This window comes from Acinonyx jubatus, chromosome D4 (genome assembly GCF_027475565.1).
Source record: "Acinonyx jubatus isolate Ajub_Pintada_27869175 chromosome D4, VMU_Ajub_asm_v1.0, whole genome shotgun sequence".
Taxonomy (NCBI): Eukaryota; Metazoa; Chordata; class Mammalia; order Carnivora; family Felidae; genus Acinonyx; species Acinonyx jubatus.
In genome coordinates, this window is record NC_069391.1 from 4,058,494 (window position 1) to 4,077,770 (window position 19,277).

Consider the following 19,277-nt stretch of genomic DNA (forward strand, 5'->3'; position numbering starts at 1 on the left):
AGCCTGACTTCAAAGCACGTGCTCTTTGCTTCCATTGATACAGACGAAAGCACGGCAGTGGCAGCAGCTAGCTGTTCAGTTAGGTAATGTCAGCCCTCGCTAGGTGAGACGTGGTCAACAGACGACGCCACAACAAATATCCCATAAACCAAAGAAGCAGGGACAGACTCAGTTGATCAATAAGTTGTTTTAAACCGTGTTTCGTTAGAAAACATCCCTGCCGCGCTAGACTTTGGAATATCCCATATTAATAGTTTGTTGTCAAGGGAACGGACCAGTCACCAAACAGACGCTCGTTGGTCCTGGCACGCTGCTGTTCTGAAGCTACTGCAGATTCTAGGAAGGGTTTTTTCATGTTCCCTCAGACACTTCATTACAGCCCCAGGACCATGGGCAGTGTAGCAGAGGTTAAGGGCATGGCCTCAGGGTCCCCAGCTCTGTGGCTCTGGGCAAGACTGGACGTCCCTAAGCCGTGGTTTCTTCTTATGTAAAACTGAGATCATGTTAGCATTCTTGTTAAGGAGATTGGAGGACTGAGTAAGAAATAACCCGAGGACCCCAACACAGGTACTGAAGGGTGTTCATCGTCATCATCAGCTAGTAGCAGATGTAGAGTTCTGAGTCCAGACTCCGCAACACGAAACCCGGTGCTTGTTGCTGTGGCACCGGCGAACGTTAGCCTCTGCCTGCTGGCCAGAAGTAAGAGCAAGCGGTAAAGTTACAAGAAAGTTACAAAGAAAGTAAAGGTTCGGTCAGATCTCCTCTTACACCATTTCTGGGACTGACTCTGTTGGTGTTTGTCCCTGAACCGAGCACACATTGTTCGGTCCAGGGAGAGCTGATCATCATGTGGGTCTGCAGAAGGAGCGTCTCCTGCGGATTCCCCCCCTGGGGAGGGAGCCAAGCAGCCGCGGTGCCCTCTGCTCTTCCCCGAGCGAGCCACGGCCGTTTCCCAGCCCCCGGCCTTCCAGGGCCTTGCGTATCTACTCCCACCGAAGCAGAGGCTTCCTTGGCACGAGGCCGGCCTTGAAGCCTTGCTCGAGGGGGGGGCTCGGGGACACTTCGTGTAGGGGCCGGGGCCCCAAGGCAGGCAGGCTTGGGTTCCAGACCGTGCTTCATGGCTGGTGGTTCTGCAACCAGAGTGCCCGTCACGTGGGTTGCTGTGGAGCTGACCTCTAAAACGAGGCGGGCGGCGCTCTGTATGCTTCTGGGCCGTGGCGGTTCATCCCAGCCCCAAGCTCCCGCCTTGATGGACGGGAACCAGTAGGATGTTTTTATGTTTTTAAGGAGTGGTGAGCTTTGTTTTTAAAAAGAAAAAACACTCGGCGAGGTGGGCTTTCACTGACCCCAAACTAACAGGTTAGCCTAGAAAACTAATCGTACTACAGGCCCCGGGTGCCATGTCGATGAAAAGCTGGCCTGTTTAATTAACCAAATTTAACTTCAATTCGAAGGCCAAAGGGAAACTCCGTGAAACTGACTCTATTACTAATTGTCACACAGATCTACAACCCGAAAGAGTGTTTTATGTGTGTGTGATCCGCGTGAGTAGTGAAAAGAATAAAGTAGATGCTGGATACAACTTTTAGTTCTGTTCCTCATAAGAAACACGGCGTGTTTTAATTGTCGTTCTCCATGTGGGCGGTTCCGTCTAGCCCGTGAACCAGCGCCGGACAGATACATGTGAGCTCGGTAAATAGGCCTTTTACACACATAGCCAGACACCTCACTGTAAGGCCTCTCTTCTCACTCGATTGAAGTGCATTGTAAATGTCCCTTTGGCACATACGTTCTTGGGCTTCTGTGAACAGAAAGAGAGTGAGTGAAGCATCTGTAAAATGTATATTTCATATTTAGGTATATAAAATATATATAGCTACGTCTGGGTGTGCGAGTGTTCACCCACCTACAAAGAGAATAAATTTGATCTTTCAACTTTACTGGGAAGCACTCAGATGGTTCTAGGGAAGCATGAGGGTGAAACTCAGCTTGGCAATAAAGTGATTAAAACAGTCCTTCCGTTTAGTTTAAAAACACTTTAGAAGTTAGCAATGGGCATGTTTCCAAAAAAAAAAAAAGAAAGAAAGAAAAAGGCACCTCCCCTACCATTGCCACCACCTAAAACTTTTTACAACAACCAGAAAAAAATCCAGCCCAAGTATCTTCAACTCATGTGTTGCCTCTCGATAGGCATGAAATTTTCATCTTCAAAGTATGTGCACATCCAAACATGCTTTTTCTACGAGGTTTTTTTTGTTTTTTTTTTTGTTTTTGTCCTATGAAATATGCCTGTAAACGGACCTTAGCAAGAGACTGGTGCAGGGTCAGGTATTCAAATGAGATCAGCAGCCCCCTCCCTCCGTCCTAGTGCTCAGCCCTTGCACTCGGCTGTTCTCTCCAGGGTCGGTAGGGCTTTACGGACCAGGGAATGCTGAGTGTGGGCCGTTGGAGACGTGTTTTCCTAAACTAGCCCCGGCCCGCTAGTCCCAGGTTAGCTTCGTTAACCAGCACTGCGTCTGTGTGTCTTTGAGGGGTGGGTGTGCCTCCGGGCTTTGACCTGCTCTCATTACGGGAGTGTTTCACCTGTCGGGGCTGAGACGCTGGCGTGCACACGACTCTGCCCCTGCCTTCAGTTTAAATTTAGACCGTCCTCCCCAGAAGACAACTGAAAAACACCTCATTCTCAAGAGGGGTAATTTTAAAATAAAGTATTTCTGGAAGTGGAGGGGGTAGGGAGAGGAAGACGTGCTTTTTCCTGAGTATATTATGTTTTCTGCCATTAACTTTTCCTTACATTTTACTGAAACTGACCTCATCATTTCAAACGTGTGAACCTAGTCTTATTGCCTTTTCTCCACCTATTTCACTTGTACACACATTATCTATGTGTGTGTATGTATTTTTTTTTGGTTGGGAAGAAAAGATGCCTCATTTTGAAACCTAAAGGGGGAATAAGAAAAGCCCTTTGTAATATATTGCCATATTATCACTAAATCCCCTGACAGTTGTGACACAGAAGTAAGTCACCTGTCACTTAAGCTTGAGGTCTCTTTAATTTTCTCCTGGAATTCGCACCAGGCTGTCTTTAATTTGAGGCCTTTATTGGAATTCTGAAACCTCTCTGCCTCCCTGGCTCTCAGATCTATTCTGAGAGCTGTTACAGAGTGTATACAATAACCAACAGAGGGATTCGAGCGGGCTGGAGCTCTGTTTATCTAACACTCTAGAGGGATTTTTGTGCTTATTCGGGCCTGGCTGCCCGGCTTTCAATATCGCTTTGACAACCATTCTGCCCTTCTCATTAATTTTAAACAGTTAAAACACAGGAAAAAGAGGAAAAAGTTTTCATTATTAAAGTGCTTTACTTTTTAATAACAGAGGATTCTGTCCGCCAGGGGAAAGGGCATCCTCGCTAATTTCACATTCATATTAAAAAAACACACACACACACAAGGAAGGTGACAGTTGCGTTGCTGAGGTGGCTTAACGAAAGGAGGGCAGCAAAAAAAGAAAAAAAAAAGTTTGCATTTCACATCAGTTAAGAGGGTAAAAAAAAAAAATCCTTGTTAATGACAATAGCAAATGTCCACTTTCATAACACAGCTACTGAGTGACTTTTCTCTTGACATTTGAGTGGATAAAACCCTTAGGGGGACCATGTTCTGTGAAATCAGCTAGACTGTCATCAACCGAACAGGTAGCAGGAATGATTTGACTAAGCTAAAAACATTTTCAGGTTGTTAAGTCTCTATTAATACAGAGACGGACACAGACCCAGAGAATGAGGCTTTTTCTCCTCTCCCCTTTGTTCTTCCTCTGGCAGCCTTAAAGGTAAGAGACTCAGGAGCCACAGTTAGGCACGGTCAGCCTGTGGTCAGCCAGACACAGGCGCGAGCCCCTGTCCTCCGCGGGGGTGAAGGGAAGCACAGACTGGCTGTTTTCTTGGTGACCCATGCCCGCAGTGGGTAGTGGTTACCGTAGAGACTTTATAGAATCACTGGGACAGTCGCGTCTTCCAGGAGACCTACTAGCCAAATTGAGTTGGAGAATCTTCGTTCTCTGGCATCTCAGTTTCACATTCAGTAGAAAGCACTCATGTTTGTTTTAAGACGTAGGAGATGGGGGGGGGGGGGTGCGCCTGGCTGGCTCAGTCAGTGGAGTGTGTGACTCTTCATCTCGGGATCATGAGTTCGAGCTCCATACTGGGTGTAGAGCTTACTTTAAAAAAAAAAAAAAAAAGATACGGGAAACAAAAAACACTCAGTTTTAGGGGAATATAAAGAAAGGAAATCTTGGGGCGCCTGGGTGGCTCAGTAGGTTGAGCGTCCACTTCGGCTCGGGTCATGATCTCACGGTTTGTGATTTCGAGCCCCTCATCGGGCTCTGTGCTGTCAGCTCAGAGCCTGGAGCCTGCTTTGAATTCTGTGTCCCCCTCTCTCTCTTCTCCTCCCCCACTCACGCTCTGTCCCTCTCTGTCTCTCAAAAAATGAATAAACGTTAAAAAAAAATTTAAAAAAAAAAAGGAAATCTTTTCTCTGGGATTGCTGAAGAATGAAGAGGATATCATTTTTCTATTTTATTAACGTTTTCCATCCGTAGAACTTGAGCGTGTACAGATGTCGCTCCTGAAACCAGGACAGCCAGCTGCAGAGACCGAGTGGCCTTCTTGGAACGTGGTGTGAAGGGACGGCCCACTCCTCGATAGGTCCCTGGCAGCCAGCACAGTGGCACAGTGGTCCCAGGCTGAAAGAATGGATCCGAAACACAAGTCACAGCCTCCCTAGGAATGAGGGAGCATGCTCTGAAATTCAAGGATAGGCTAAATTTTAGGCAGGCCGTGGGGTAGGGGGGGCACCCCTGAGAGGCTGTTCCCTTGTTCCCCTGAGGAGTGAGAGGGAGGGGGAGGATTTAAGGCCTCCCTAAGACCCAAGTCCTTTGAAACCTACCCACCTGTCCACGTCCCGTGATGTTTTAAATGCCTGAATCGGACTCGGAAAATTCCAGAGTGTCTCCGGTGGGCTTTCATTTTGAACGTGAGTGACAAGAGGCCAGGAGGACCAGTCAGTAAACAAGTAAATAAGTAAATAGACCCGATCTGCTCCCTCACAAAGCTGTCTTCATCTTTGCTTGACTTTAACATCTTTATAGCTCCCGTTTTTCCTCTAGTAATATTGAAAGGATTACCCTTGTTGGCCCCTCGGTGGTTACCAAGTGATTTTACTGTTATTAAATCTATTATAAAGTGCTTCATTATTCCTGACTCTGACTCTGTCTCTTCTTTAATCCTTCCGCCACCCTCCCAGAAATCCCGTGCCGCTGGCCCCCAGGAAATCCGACGGCGAGCCACGGTCTTGCAGACGGTATTTGAAGATTACGTGCACTCCAGTGAGAGGCGGGTCTCCTGGGCAAAGAAAGGTGCGTGGATTTCGTAGGTCCTTGTGGATGGAAAGCCCTCAGAGCTCCGTCCCCACCTCCACCTGCACACCGCCAACGGGCTGAGAGGCCAACCGGTGGGCGGCGGGGGGATGTCTGCTCACCAGCTAAAGCCTTCAGCTTCATTCTGCAGGGTCTGGACGCAGGCGTGGAAGGCTTTAAAGTGATATTAAACGTTCACTTCATCCTTCCCCATGTTTTGCACAAATGAGGCTTTATCTTGGCTTACGTAGAACTAGAACTTTGACCCATGGATCTCAGGGATCCATTTTTCTCTTTGAAAACTGAAGAGACGTGACCGCGTCAGCAGAGACTGTTGTAGAGACGGAAATTAGGGATGAAGGTAAGGACTGGAGGCATCAGACCCGAGCAGTCTCTGTTTGGAAGTACAAAGGAAAGCGAGAAAGAACAGTGCTGAAGAAAGGCCATAGACCTTGAACCCAATTCCTAGGAAATTTACAAAAGACTCGGGTACTTATTTAATATCCAGGCCCTTTATAGGATAAGTTGGCACCTGGGATCACCAGGCATTAGTGGGGACTCAGTAGTTCACTGGAGAACACTGAGAGAGCGTGGGGGGAGGGGTCTTAGAACAGCTGGATGTTTCCTATGGCAGGAAGTCGTGTGTCGTGGCTGGTGATGGTCTTGTGTGTGTGAATGAGGTGCAGTCCACGTTGGAGGCCCCTCACTTCTTTTTGATAGTTACTTGCTGTTTTGAGAAGGATGCCAGGCTGTCTTGCCAGTGTGTAAACTCTATAGCATCATCTTTTTCCTTTTATGAATTGAGATTTTTTTTTATTTCAAAATGTTTTTTAATGTTTGTTTTTGAGAGAGAGAAAAAGAAAGCATGAGCAGGAGAGGGGCAGAGAGAGAGGGAGACACAGAATCGGAAGCAGGCTCCAGGCTCTGAGCTGTCAGCAGAGAGCTTGACGTGGGGCTTAAACTCATGAACCGTGAGGTCATGACCTGAGCTGAAGTCAGATGTTTAACTTCACTGAGCCACCCAGGTACCCCAGTTGAAATTTTTAAAAAATCATTTATTTAACAAATACTTATTGAACTGGGCACCGTTCTAGGGGCTTGGGATACATCAGGAATTAAAGCAGATGGAAAACCTTTCTAATATTGTAGGTGGGGCACAGATAATGAGCATAGTTAAAATAGTCTTTTAAAACGTGTTGAGAACTGTGGGAAAAACAAAGGTAAGAGGAGTGAAGGGGTGTCTGGGCAGACTGCGTTTTACATGGAGGGTCAGTGTGAGCCCTGCTGTGAGGGCAACATGAGCAAGTTGAGGGTCACCAGCTGCTGCGACAGAAAGGGCATTCCCAGAGAGGGCTCGGAGGTGGGCGGGGGGGGGGGGGGGGCAGTGTGTCCACAGGAAGGAAGGGAAGGCTGGCATAGCAGAGGCAGGCTTAGAAGCTGTCGAGGGCTTTGGGGTCCCCTGAGTGCAATGGGAGCCATTGCAGGACTTGGAGCAGAGATGTGGCATGGTCTACAGGGGTCGGAAAAGACGGCCTATGTGAGAATAGAATCTGGGGGGCAAGGGTGAATGCTGGGGGACTGGTTACAGACAGTCGTGGCCATCAGGAAATAGATGACAAGAATGGGCTAGTCAGCAAACGGTTTTGAGTGCCTACCGTACACCTTGGCACATCACGAAAGCAGCCCTTGGCTGTTGCCACCACACTGGACCAAATGAGAACTACACAGGAGAAAAGATGAAGTCCCGGCGGTGGCCCCGTCCCTGCTGCTCCGTAGGTAGCGTGCGTCCTGCTGGACGGGTTTCTAACAGCAGGCTGTCCTGACATTTCCCGAAAGTGAATTCAACAATTCCTGAGGGTTTTCCTAAGAACCTGCCTTCAGTGAAGTACTGGCACGTGTCTCCCGAGAGGAACGGATGGCTTGTCACAGTGTAACTGGAGATCGGTCGTTTGTTGACAGGCGAGGTGAGCTTGCTGGGTGGTGCACGTCCAGCTGTGGCGCCGTGGAATTTCTGGCTTCGTAGCGCATTGCGATGAAAAGCAAGAAAGCCCCCCGTCCTCTTCACCTTTGGTTTTGACGCCAGAGGTGGTTGAGGTGTCTCACTCTAGTGAGACTACAGCCTTCTTCAGGTGTCTGGGTCACCAAAGTAAGGCTGTCGTGGCGTCCTTGGAGAGTGTGGTTACCACTGAAGTCGTTAATACCAAGAAACAAGCGGAGCTCCTGGTTTTCTGTCTTTTTTTTCCTAGTATCACTTTTATTTTTTTTTATTTCTACTTACTAAACATGACATGAGACAGAACATGCAAGTGGGGGGAGGCGCAGAGAGAGAATCCCAAGCAGGCTCCACGCTCAGCGCTGAGTCCGACACGGGGCTCAATGCCACAACCCTGGGATCATGACCTGGGCTGAAATCAAGAGTCGGACGCTCGACCGACTGAGCCACCCGGGTGCCCTACTTGCCTTCCTTTTAAGGGGTACCTGAACGGGGCCACTCTGCAATGTTTAGGTACCAAGAAGGAAATAAACCTGCATTTCTCTTCTCTGCCAATTGATTGCCACATCAGATTGGTGGTGGTCTGGGAGGAAAGTGCCCTGTTCTAGATCTCGGCGTCTCCACGCTTTGCTCCCCTGGTGCTTAGCATGGTGAGTTCTGGAGGTCTGGCGGGGGGGGGGGGTGCGTACACGCACTTGCTACGGCAGAGGTGTTCGGTTCACAAGGGGACAGCAACCGCACCCCGGAAGTCGAAACTGTCTTCTGCATTTCGTCTGCATATGCAGATTCCCCACTGCTGACTTGCTTCCGTTTTATTTCAGAACCCACCTCATGAATAATTAACAAAGCAGCTGGTTTTTGCCTTTATGGCAGAAAAGTAGTTGGAAACTGGGCCAAGTATGCATTTGTCTTCCTGTTGCATTTTCTGGCCCAGTCATTGTTAATAACCAGCATTTAATTGTTGTCCGTTTCCAGCAGCAGTCGCCCCTTTTTACCCTCATTTCTTTCCTTTCTTTCTTTTTTTTTCCTTTTAGTTTATTTGTTTATTTTGAGAGACAGCACGCGCAGAAGGGGCGGCAGAGAGAGAGAGAGGGAGAGAGAATCCCAAGTAGGCTCCATGCTGCCAGCGCAGAGCCCAACACAGGGCTTGAACCCACAAACCATGAGATCACGACTTGAGCCAAAACCAAGTCAGATGCTTAACTGACCGAACCACCCAGGTACCCCTTTTCCTTCATTTCTTGCCTCTGTTAGCTAGAGATCCCAGTGGTTAAAAACTGGTTTGAACTTGGGGCGCCTGGGTGGCTCAAGCGGTTAAGCATCCGGCTTTGGCTCAGGTCACGATCTCACAGTCTGTGAGTTGGAGCCCCGTGTCGGGCTCTGTGCTGACAGCTCAGAGCCTGGAGCCTGGTTCGGATTCAGTGTCTCCCTCCCTCTCTGCCCCTCCCCTGCTCACGCTCTGACTGTCTCTGACTTTCAATAATAAACATTAAAAAAAAATTAAAAAAAAAACTGGTTTGAACTTGAGACTCCCAAACAAAAGTTTTGGAAACTGGGGTCCTTTCCACACAGAAGACGGCTTTCCTGTGGTGGCCCTTCAGCCTCAGGTCTCCCTGAAGAGCAGGGACCACGTGCGGAGGAGCCGTGCCTGGCTTGCGGGGCTGTTGCTCAGAGTCCAGAAAACCCAAACCACCGATGACAGATCAGCCGCTCCCTCAGTGCAGTCCCAGGTAGGCAGGTACTCAACCGAGTGTGCCTTTACTCCGTACAGATGTGTGTTCTTCTGGGGGCAGGGCCGAGGTTCCCTCCCAGGCTAGAGTCTCGCTCCTTCCTACCTCCTTGATCCTAAGTATCATCCGTAAGATACTACTGTTCTTGGTCAGATGTCCAAGAATAAATCTGATTTTATGAACAAGGATGAGGTGTCCGTGTGGGGTATTTTAAAATAGGTTTCCCTTAATGCGTCTCCCTTACGGCTGTGAGATGGGAGCCCGCGACTACGGAGCGCGTGCTGTAAGTGGCCACGGCTTCTTCTGCCATCTCAAGCAAATGCCTTCTTTCTCTGCTCCCCACTCCTCCGGGTCCCCCAGCCCCCACTTCCGCCACCCGTCCTTGACACCGCCCCTCGGCAGGGTCTGCAGACAGCTTCTGCTGCTCCTGAAATTCCTGCTTCTCTGAACCATCAAAACGTGGGAGTCCATTCAAGGATGTGAGGACAGCCCAGTATCGTCCCCAGTGAGACAGCCTTAAGGACAGGCAGGGTTGGTAAACATATGCAGTGTGAAATGCTGCCTGAGCGCTTGTGGAGGGAGAAGACACGTCTGCCGTTTCTTGGAAAACTTGTTAGCTGGGCGCCCACGTCTCTGAGACAGAGGCTGTCCCTCCTTGGCTCCTCGGGTTGGTGCGGGAATGGGAGGTTGATCTGCCTAAGTGGGACAGTGGTGGTCATGAGGAGGCCTGGGCCAGCGTTCGGGGGACTGAGATTGTAAAAGTGCAAACTCTTTGGCTTGGCCTGACTTGGCATGGTTTCGGTCTGTTTTTGTTTTTAGAGGAGAGTAAATATGGAGGGTCTGGAAAGAAAGGGGTGTAGAGAAGAGGTGTAGAGCATCTCCTGGGCGGTAGCCGAGCGGCTTTCTTGAGACTAGAGTCTGTAGCTCCATGTCTGGAACCTGGTGTCAGAACCTCCGAACAGCACAGACCATTTGAAGTGCTAGAGATTTCCCTTGGAAAAGCTGGTCCCCGGTTATTAAAAAGGGGAAGCAGGCACAGATTTCAGAGAGGGGTGCAGACAAGTTGCCTTGGTTATTATTATTTCTCATCGATTGGGAAAAGGAGTTCACTTTACTCAGTAAATAGAGCTTTGATGGATTCCCAGGATCCTTCCAGCAGCTGATCTGCTAAAATGACACTTTTTATTACTGTTCATAAACGCCAATCTCCAGGTGCTGCTGGGATATTACGTCTAAGCTGTGGGCAAACTTGCCAGTCCAGTGGCTCAACAAGCAAGGGCGAGAGAGGCTGGTATTTAGCGCCTGCTCTTCCGTGAGATGCGCGGTGCTGGACTCGGGCCTGGCCGCCGGAAGAGCCGGTATTGGGGTCTTTTCAGAGCCGTTCCCTCCTGCCCTGTTGGAGTGAGGAGAGGTAGACACTTGATTTTCACTGGAATTGCAGTGTATTTGAGGGGAGCTGGGTGGAGGGACAGCTTTCTTTTCTCAGAGGAACGCCGAAAAAAGGTGTAGCCAGGGCTCCAAGCTCCTGGGAACCACATCTGCCTTTTTTCCAGCCAGTGCTGACTCTAGAACAGGGGCCTTTTTCTCAACTTTAAAATAGGGCTGAAACTTTCACGAAGGTGTGTCTGGGGACATCTCTAAATTGTTGGCAGTTCTCAAGGAATGAACTGTTTTGTGGGCTCTTTTAGAAACTTAATAACTGCCTTTCTCCTTTTTAAAACTTTTCATTTCCTTTTTTTTTTTTTCTTTAAAGTTTATTTTGAGAGAGAGTTTGCGCGTGCACAGGGGAGGGGCAGAGAGAGAGAGGGAGAGAGAGAAAATCCCAAGCAGGCTTCACACTGTCAGCACAGAACCCGACACGGGGCTCAAACACAAACTGTGAGATCATGACCTGAGCCGAAACTAAGAGTCAGACGCTCAACCGACTGAGCCACCCAGGCACCCTGCGTTTCCTTATTTATGCATTTTTCAAATGGGTAAGAAGCCCTTTAGCAGTCAATATCGGGTACTTTGGAATGAATTTGGTTTTAAAATCCCAGGAGTACAGGAAGAAGAGTCACCCCTCTGGATAGGGGCCCTGGAGGCAGGGCTTGTGGCGTGAACATTTATAGCAGGAGTAACAGACCGTGATGGGAAGCACAATAAACCCATGGGAACCTTTTGAATTGTGTAACATTTACATGTGTTAGCAATTGAAAAAATAAATTGAATTAGGAAAATTTTTTCCTAATATAAAAGTCTGATGATTTCATTTTTCATGAGAAAATACCACATTGATCATGTCTTAGTTTCTTCACTCATTCTGTCTTTCGTTTCTATGACAAACACTGACCAGCTGCCTGCTGCCGTGTCCCAGCTGCTGTGCAAGGCCCCAAGACCATATAGTGAGGAGAAAAGAGGGCCACTGCCCTCTAGGGTTCTTGCACACTACACAGTAAAATCTGAAATTCTATTGGGTTTACTCAAGTGATACTTGTGTCCTGTAGATTTTTCTTTTGATGAATTAAAAAGAAAATACACCAGGAAAGATTTAGGTTGTACTGTCCTGACTGTCTCAGGGTGCCTGGCAAGATAAAGTGCGTAGGACAGCCATTAGGCCCGGGCGCTTCGAGACCCCATCCTGACGGCCTCCCTCACCCTCCTCTTCCTCCCAGCTCTGCAGTCCTTCATTCGAGCCTATGCAACATACCCCCGGGAGCTGAAGCACATCTTCCACGTCCGATCGCTGCACCTTGGTCATGTGGCTAAGAGCTTTGGGCTGAGAGATGCCCCCCAAAATCTTGGTGTCTCGGCTGTAAAGAGAAGAAAAGGAAACCTGAACAGGTAAGATGAGTTGAACTTGCCCTGGGACAGATGGCTGGAAGTGAGGTGGGTTTGGAGAGCTCTGTGCACACAACAGCAGGGCGGTGGTGGGGCAGGCTGCTGCGTGATGGGTGCAAACTTCCCTCTTTGGGTTTTGTGCTGAATCGTCACCAGTGTCCGCCCCTCTCGAAGTGTGATAAGTGCTTGGAACGAGAGGAAAAATACTTAATCTGAATGTTTTTAAGGCACCTGCAGAAATGCAATGGTGTCTCCTGTTGGGTCCAGATGGTGGTGGGGTTTATTGGGGCAGCAAGACAAACCTGTTGGTTGGGTTGCCTCCACTGCCCACCAGCAGAGTAACGTGGGGCCTTTCTGGAGTCGGAGCTTCAGATGTGCCGTGGTTCACCCTGAACAGCCCCCCAGGACTTGTACGAAAACTTCTGGTGTGTTCTGTGAGATCAGTTTGGTCCTGTCCTGGGGAGGTGGGAGGGGCTGCGTGGGGACTCACTGCACTGGTCGCTCTCCTTGGTGCTGACACGTGCGTCTGGTGCCAAGCGCCCACAGAGGGCAGAGGCCGGTGCGAGCGTGAGACTCTCACCCTCCCTCAAAGGCACGTGGTAAACTGTCCAGAGGTCCTAGTGAGAGTGAAGAGCGCTGCCCTGCAGGTCGGAGGCTGGGCTCTGGGTCCACCTCCACAGTTCCAGGAGGTCCTGAGATGATTCCCCTCAGCAAAAGACATTTGTAAGAGGACCCAGCCCCTTTGCAGGAGCCATGGACCGCTTGCATGGGGACTCAGGGACGGACTGCCATCACCACTTGTGCAGCATGTGAGTGGGAAGGAAACACTGAACAAGCAGAGAATCCTTGAATGCTCTGGACAATTCTTTTGCATGGCACATCCTTTATTTGCTTATGAATTACAAATGTCAAAGTACACTTGCCCTGACTGTGAGAATCTGGGGGTGTGCCACACTTCCCTGCGAGTTCCCGCCACATGCCCGCTTGCTCGTGCACCATCACTTGTCAGGGCCCAGGTTCTCTGGATGCAGTGACAAAAGGCGGAGTGGACTGCCTGGTGTAGGGAAACGATCGCTGGTCTTAGATGCAGGGGACTTGGACTTCAGTTCCAGCTCCGCTCTGTTGTGAGCTTCTGAGCTTTGGGCCGTATCTTTGCTTTACTTCTCAGAGCCTCCGTTTCCTCAGCTGCAGCAAGGAGAAGGAAATCAGTGTTTTGTAGCTATTTCACAAGGTTGTTTTGAGACTCAGCATTAGGACGGGCCGCACAGATGAATCACCTTAGGACAGAAATCTGGAAACCAGATGGGTTAAGATTCTGGAACATCCAACCTGATCTGTTCAGGGTGTGGCACCTACAAGGCTCTTAGTAATGGATAAAGTTTGCCTAATTCTAGTCCCATTTTTGGAATTTTTAAGATGCTTGATTTTTTTTTTCTTGTATTAACACCTCTCCTGTAAGACCATACCTCAGTAATTCTGTCAGGCAGGTAGTTCACATGCCGCTGTTGATCCGTGCCCAGACAAGGCTAAGACACATCCAGCTCTCGTGTCTTCCAGGCGGTTTTGAGGCTCAGGGTACTGCCCGCTGCCCCTGCTACCTGTCCTGGGCAGGGCTGTGGCTAGAGACTTCCCTGCCCGTCCTCCCGGGAGGTAGAAGATGCCTCAGATGTACTACGGCTGTGCGCCAGAGTCAGGTTGCTGCCCTGGGGTCGGAAGTAGCTGGTATTTCCGCGTGCCCACTTTGGTTTCGAATGTGTGAGGCTTGCAGTCAGGTCTGAGGGGGACCTCCTAGTGATCTGGAAGCCAGGCCATCCTGCCACCGTCTCTAAAACGTTGGCACTTTGAGAAGATCGGAACACTCCTGCCAGTTGATCACTGGTGAGAAACACAGATCTTGCCGATTCCTATCCCCGCAAATCAATGCAGTCCCGATATTTCATTGTTAGCGGCTCATCTACCTTTATGAGTGGGAACTTCATTAGCAAGTGTTAATCCAGAGAGCAGCTCTTCAGGCTGGGATGTCCGCAGCTCTTACCCAGATCCTGGAAAGCAGAGCAGCAAGGCAGGGAGGCAGTCGGGAGGGGGACTCGGAGCCAGCCAGCATTGTCCTTACCTTGAGAAGCCACTAGGGAGAGAGCAAGCCGCCGCCTCCTGCTTCGGCTGACCCTGCTAGCAGATGGGCACCAGGACTACCATACCCCTGTGAGCAGGGGATTTAACAGGGCTTTATTTAGGGAAGAATGGGCTGATTAGCCGATAAGGAGCATGTAAGATGGTATGGGGCAGCCTTTGATGTCTGGCTGGCGCGGCAGGGAGCCGGGTGGTGAGTGACAGCAGTGTGTCACAGGATTACTCCGCCCGTGACAATACCGCTCTCTGTTCTGGCCATGTCACCACTCAGTTACAGCTACTTTTTCGGTTGTTATGCCCTTCTTTTGAAGGCATTTCTCGCTGCACTCTTACATCCTCCCACCCCACCCCTGCCTTGCGAACGCAGACGGCGCTCAAGGATACAGTAGGCACCTTTTTTTTGGGGGGGGGGAATCTTGTCACTCCTGGAAGAAGAATGACTTGGCAGCTAACGTGCACACAGACCGTATAATTGTGGTCAGGGTGAGCGGCAGAGAAGACGGGACAGATTTTCCGCACCTCAGTCAGGGCTCAAGCAGATGCCAGTTGCTGCTTTTTGAGGACTGGGAAGAAAAGTCCGTTACACACCACAGAGTGCAGAGAGTTATGCTGTGGCCACAGTGATTGTTCTGAGCTCAGGCGTCTCCTCTGAAATCCATCTGTCAAGAAAGGGAGTGGTTCCTTCTGCTTTCCTGGGGTGGACCAGTTTGGAGCACTGAATCCTCCAAATTATTCTGCATTCTGTGTCATGGGGTTAACTGCCTAGAGTAGCTCTACGTTGTGTGCAGACCTCTGATACCTGTGGACCAAGTCCATGCCACTGTGAGCAGAATCCTGTCTCACCTCGTCATGCACCAAACAAGGGGTTCGTCTGGGTGTTAAAACATGAAGCAAGGGCAGGTTAGCGAAGGAGATGGTTTCCACGCAGTGACAAAGGGAAGTTTTATCTCATCCGTATGCCTTTATTCCTTTACTTGACCACTGTTGAGACAAAAAAAGGATAACATTCCCCAAACGAGATCTTTATCACCAGGTCTGTATCCGCTTTTCAGTCCTTAGTTCTGAAAGGGAACACAAAATGCTTCTCCCCTGCACACAGATGCAGTCGTAGTTACAAAACTCCTCTGACACCGACACGCAGACCTGCCAAGACAGCCCCCCACCCCCCACCCCAAACACCGACACAGACGTGCACACAGGGAGTCGGTGCTGTTGGTAAAATATTGAATGGCCCCTTAGCAACATCCATCACAAACACAGCATTTTCCTTCTGTGAAACGCGGTTCTGATTTGAAGCTCGGTAGACTCCGCGGTTCCTGAGAAGCAAAGATAACATACCTTCCAAAATTTCCATCTTCCCAGGAGACGGGGGGACCCGGTACCGTCTGCTTCGGGAGGGCAGAGTGGTGTTGTCGGCCAGGGCGTCTGTCTGTCTAGGCGGTGACACACACGAGTAGTGAGCAGGCCCGCCGTGCGGGGCTGCGAGTTCCTCACCTCCCTTACACACTGTGGAGAGTGGTTCAAGAATACAATGCGTTACGGTGTCAGTGCTACTGCGACAGTACGAGAGAGCGAGCCTGCTGCTTTTAACCAACTATCTCGTGAATTCTGTGCTGTGATCATGAAAGCACTGCTCTGCCCCCACGATGTAATTTGTAGCTACCTGAGACTTGTCTACCCCTGGCTTATGCCACCTGTGTCTTTCTGATGTTTTCCTTCGTGCCTAGAAACATCTTGGACGTCGCCTTTATCAGTAATCCAATAACTATGCTCCTCTGTTCTCGGCTCCCTCCTTTTAGAATTAGTAGAGCAACAACAGTCCAAGTTGTTGGCTGTTCTTAAAAGAAATGCAGTTTTATTTATGCACATTTCCTTTTTCTCTTTCACTTAAATGTTTGCTTATTTTTGAGAGTGTGCCAGTGTGGGAGGGGTGGGGGGGGGGTGGGGACAGAGGATCTGAAGCAGGCTCCGCACAGACAGCAGAGAGCCCGATGTGGGGCTCGAGCTCACGAACCACAAGATCATGACCTGAGCCGAAGTCAGTTGCTCAACTGACTGAGCCCCCAGATGCACCATACACATGTGCTCAAGCCAGCCCGGTCAAAGTGTGACCACGAAGTTCCTGCTCTTACCAAACAAGTAAACCATCTAGAAGGATCTCTTAACCCTTAACTACTGGGTCTGGGTGTGCTGGGCCTGTGCTCGGCGGGCCGTGGTCAGTGACAGGAGGGTACACGGGGCTGGCTCCCCTGGGTCCTGCCCTTGGGTCAGAACCCCCGGCACCCGGGCACCGCAGAGCATCTGTCCCCCCGGAGTTCTAGATCCAGTGTTTTCTCTACACCAAGTAGACGTCCTCGTGTGGAGGTGCCTGCCAGAGTTTTCTCATCTGAATTGTCACGGGTTTTAGCACTAACGTTCAAACTGGACGTTTTGCACAGCCCTACTCGGGGCATTTTTCCTTTTTGAAGCCTTTGCCCTGTCACTTGTTCCGATTGCCACCGTCGCCTGTCCAGTGGCCGTTCGGTAACTGCGAAGGGCTCCCGTCCTCACTGGTGCTCTAGGGCCTCTGGTTCTTAGGTGCCGCCCAAGGGAGGGCCACACAGGGGTTGAGCCGGGGTTGAGCCTCTTCTGTCTGCCCTGGGACAAGTGACTCGGCGACTCTCTGCCTAGTCCCCTGGCTTCCCAAACGGGCACGGGAGCCTCACAGTGCTGTGTGAGGACCACGCCAGGCGGTGAGTGTCCAGCATCGACACGGGGTCAGACGTGAACACACGGGAGCACGTGGCGGTGACAGTGCTGGTGGCTCTTTCTGCCGGCCTTCACCGCACCTGTGAGTATCCTGGGCCGGGGAGTGGGAAGTGCGGTCAAGCGGTCAGCTTTTCAGCACCCTTGAGCTTGTCGCATCAGGAACAACCTTGAAAACGTGGAACCGGTCCGCTCCAAGACGGGCATCAAGAAGCTGCAGCTGCACCTCCTGTAAAGCAATATTCTCATCATTAGGAGCAGCTTGCCTGCCAATTTTTATGTGGCATTTACAACCTCCCTCGTATCACTTAATTAGCTGAAGGCACACCTGGAATCTTGCCCACTGTGAAAATTCTCTCAATCTCATTGAGCCAGTTATTCTGTAAAAGATTGGCCAAACATGAGATCAGAGGCGAGACAAAGCCACGCTAGAGAACGTGGGGATCTCTGTGTAAACCCCCTGCATGCGGGTCAGATCCGGAGTAGCGCTACTGCCTCTGACCCCTCTGGTCACCTCCTGGTCTCTTCCCTTGGCTTCTCACACCCGGCCCCAGGCCACAGAGCCTCCGCACCCTCACCTGTCGCCCTTGCCGCCAGCCTTCCGGTGCATCTCCTTGCTCTGATGACTAAGGCAAGTGACAACGGCGAGCCCCCTCTTCAGCGGCCCTGCGTGGCCCCCGTTTTCCCCATTGTCTCAGGGCCTTTGCCGAGTGCCCGGGGGACCTGGGCCTCTCCCTGCTTTCTGTCTTTGGACTCAGTGCCTCCTGCGAGGAGGTCTTCTCTGGGCCGCCTGCCCGGGTTGGCACCTCAGCCTTCCCTCACCCCACACCGCCGTCTGTGTGTGCGGGTGGCGCGTGTCCATCTCTCGAGTGCATCTTGCGGTGGAGACCCTGTCTGGTTTTTCTCCTCTCATCCCCAGCAGCTCCCGTGGTACCCGGCACCACGTGGATAGATAAACAGAACCTGCCGGCGGCCTGTAATTCTGAGAGGAAGGGCACAGTGGGAAGGAAAGAAAGATAAGAAAAAGAGGGAAATGCCTCTTGCCTGTTCAGTGGACCCAGCAAACAGCAAATCCTGCAAGGGGGTAGGGGGACACCTGCTTTTCAGAGCACGCTGCACTCAGCCAGGCTGTCCCGGGAGAACAAGACGGGGCCACCTTCCTCTGAACCAGTGTCCCTGACTTCATGGGTGGAGGCGGCTTGGGGATCAGCCCACATAGCATGGGCGTGAGCAGGTTCAGGGCTGGGGCCTCTGCCCTGCCTCCACAGGACCAGAGCAGACGCCCCACTGGAAGGTCAGATCACCCGGCTTCAGCCTGGAGACCAGGGGAAACAGCTAAGGACCGCCAGAGGTAGCCTCAAGGGCAGAAGGTGTCCTGTGGAGCAAGGGAGCAGAGTCCGCTGTCAGGCTCCCCTGGGGAGCTATATATAGTACAGGTGCCCAGGCCCCATCCCGGGAGACCATGGTTCAGTAAAGTCTCAAGTCCTGAAGAGGGGGATGGAGGTGGTCATAAGTTGACTAACAGTTCTCAAAAATGTAGACCCAGGTCCTCGGAGCGGGCGACGGGGTGTCCTCCTTAATGCAGCAGGACAGCCAGATGCTGGCCGAGTGTATGTCTGATTCAAGTTAGGATTAATTAATACTGTTTTAACGTAGAACCTGGATGAGCTGCATGGATTGTAGACAGGAGCATCTTCTACTGGCCTCTCTGGCAAGGCACACACAGGATGGGTCTCTTTGAAGTCCACACTGCGTTATCTCTGTGGGACATCTGTACGGAGGAGAATATAATCTTGTCCAGACGGGGCCAGGGGACAGGAAAAATTCTGTGGAACGTGGCCACGTCCCTTCTGATGGGAAACACAGCACGGCACACAGTCCTTGCTCAGGGACTGCGTGTCAGCGAGCCGCCTGTAGGTTAGTGAGCTCATCACGGGCACGGGCAGCTCCAGGAAGCAGCGCGGTGTGGGCACAGGCTCCCGTGGAGGGCCTGCCTCTTCCACTCGGGTCACGCGGTGCAGATCCAGTTATAATTCCCTTCCCTCCTCTCCGCTCAGGTACCGTGGGCCCTGCCTTTCCGGGCTTTGGCTTAATTACTGCTGTGCACACGCAGCTTTTACATTTGGCCTTTTGCTGCTACCACTATTTCTTTCCCTCTGACACCATGCAATTACCAGCCCTGTGCCTCTTCGTGGAACAAACACACCCTCATCCCCACCCGGCTAATGAGGCGATTAGAGGGATTTCACGGTGATCCTGCTCTTTCTCCACACCTGGGTCACCTGCAGACAGCGGGAACCACAGGGTGTGTTTTCAGTCAAGCGGCCAGGCCGATAACAAAGAACAGGAACCCAGCCGGCCTCTCCTGGGAGGGTGCTCGGGCGGTCACGTTCACTGTTGGAGCCTTCCAGGCACCGGAGGTGGAAGACGCAGCTGGCCCAGCA

General features: G+C 51.0%; 1 protein-coding gene across 7 annotated transcripts in view; it reads left to right on the forward strand.

The window, feature by feature from the left end:
* Positions 1-19,277, forward strand: part of DDX31 (DEAD-box helicase 31) — a 71,095-nt gene that overhangs the window by 42,905 nt on the left and 8,913 nt on the right. For 3 of the 7 annotated variants that reach the window (XR_008290874.1, XM_027035483.2, XM_053204448.1), the window contains 2 exons: positions 5,304-5,415; positions 11,793-11,961. Coding sequence is in view for 4 of the 7 variants with exons in the window: in XM_027035483.2 (XP_026891284.1) it covers positions 5,304-5,415; positions 11,793-11,961 (281 nt within the window). In the remaining 3 variants the exon portion in view is untranslated. Of the gene's footprint in view, positions 1-567; positions 4,386-5,303; positions 5,416-11,792; positions 11,962-19,277 lie in introns of those variants that run through there. The other 4 variants (XM_053204449.1, XM_053204450.1, XR_008290876.1 and 1 more) reach the window with 3 other exon arrangements.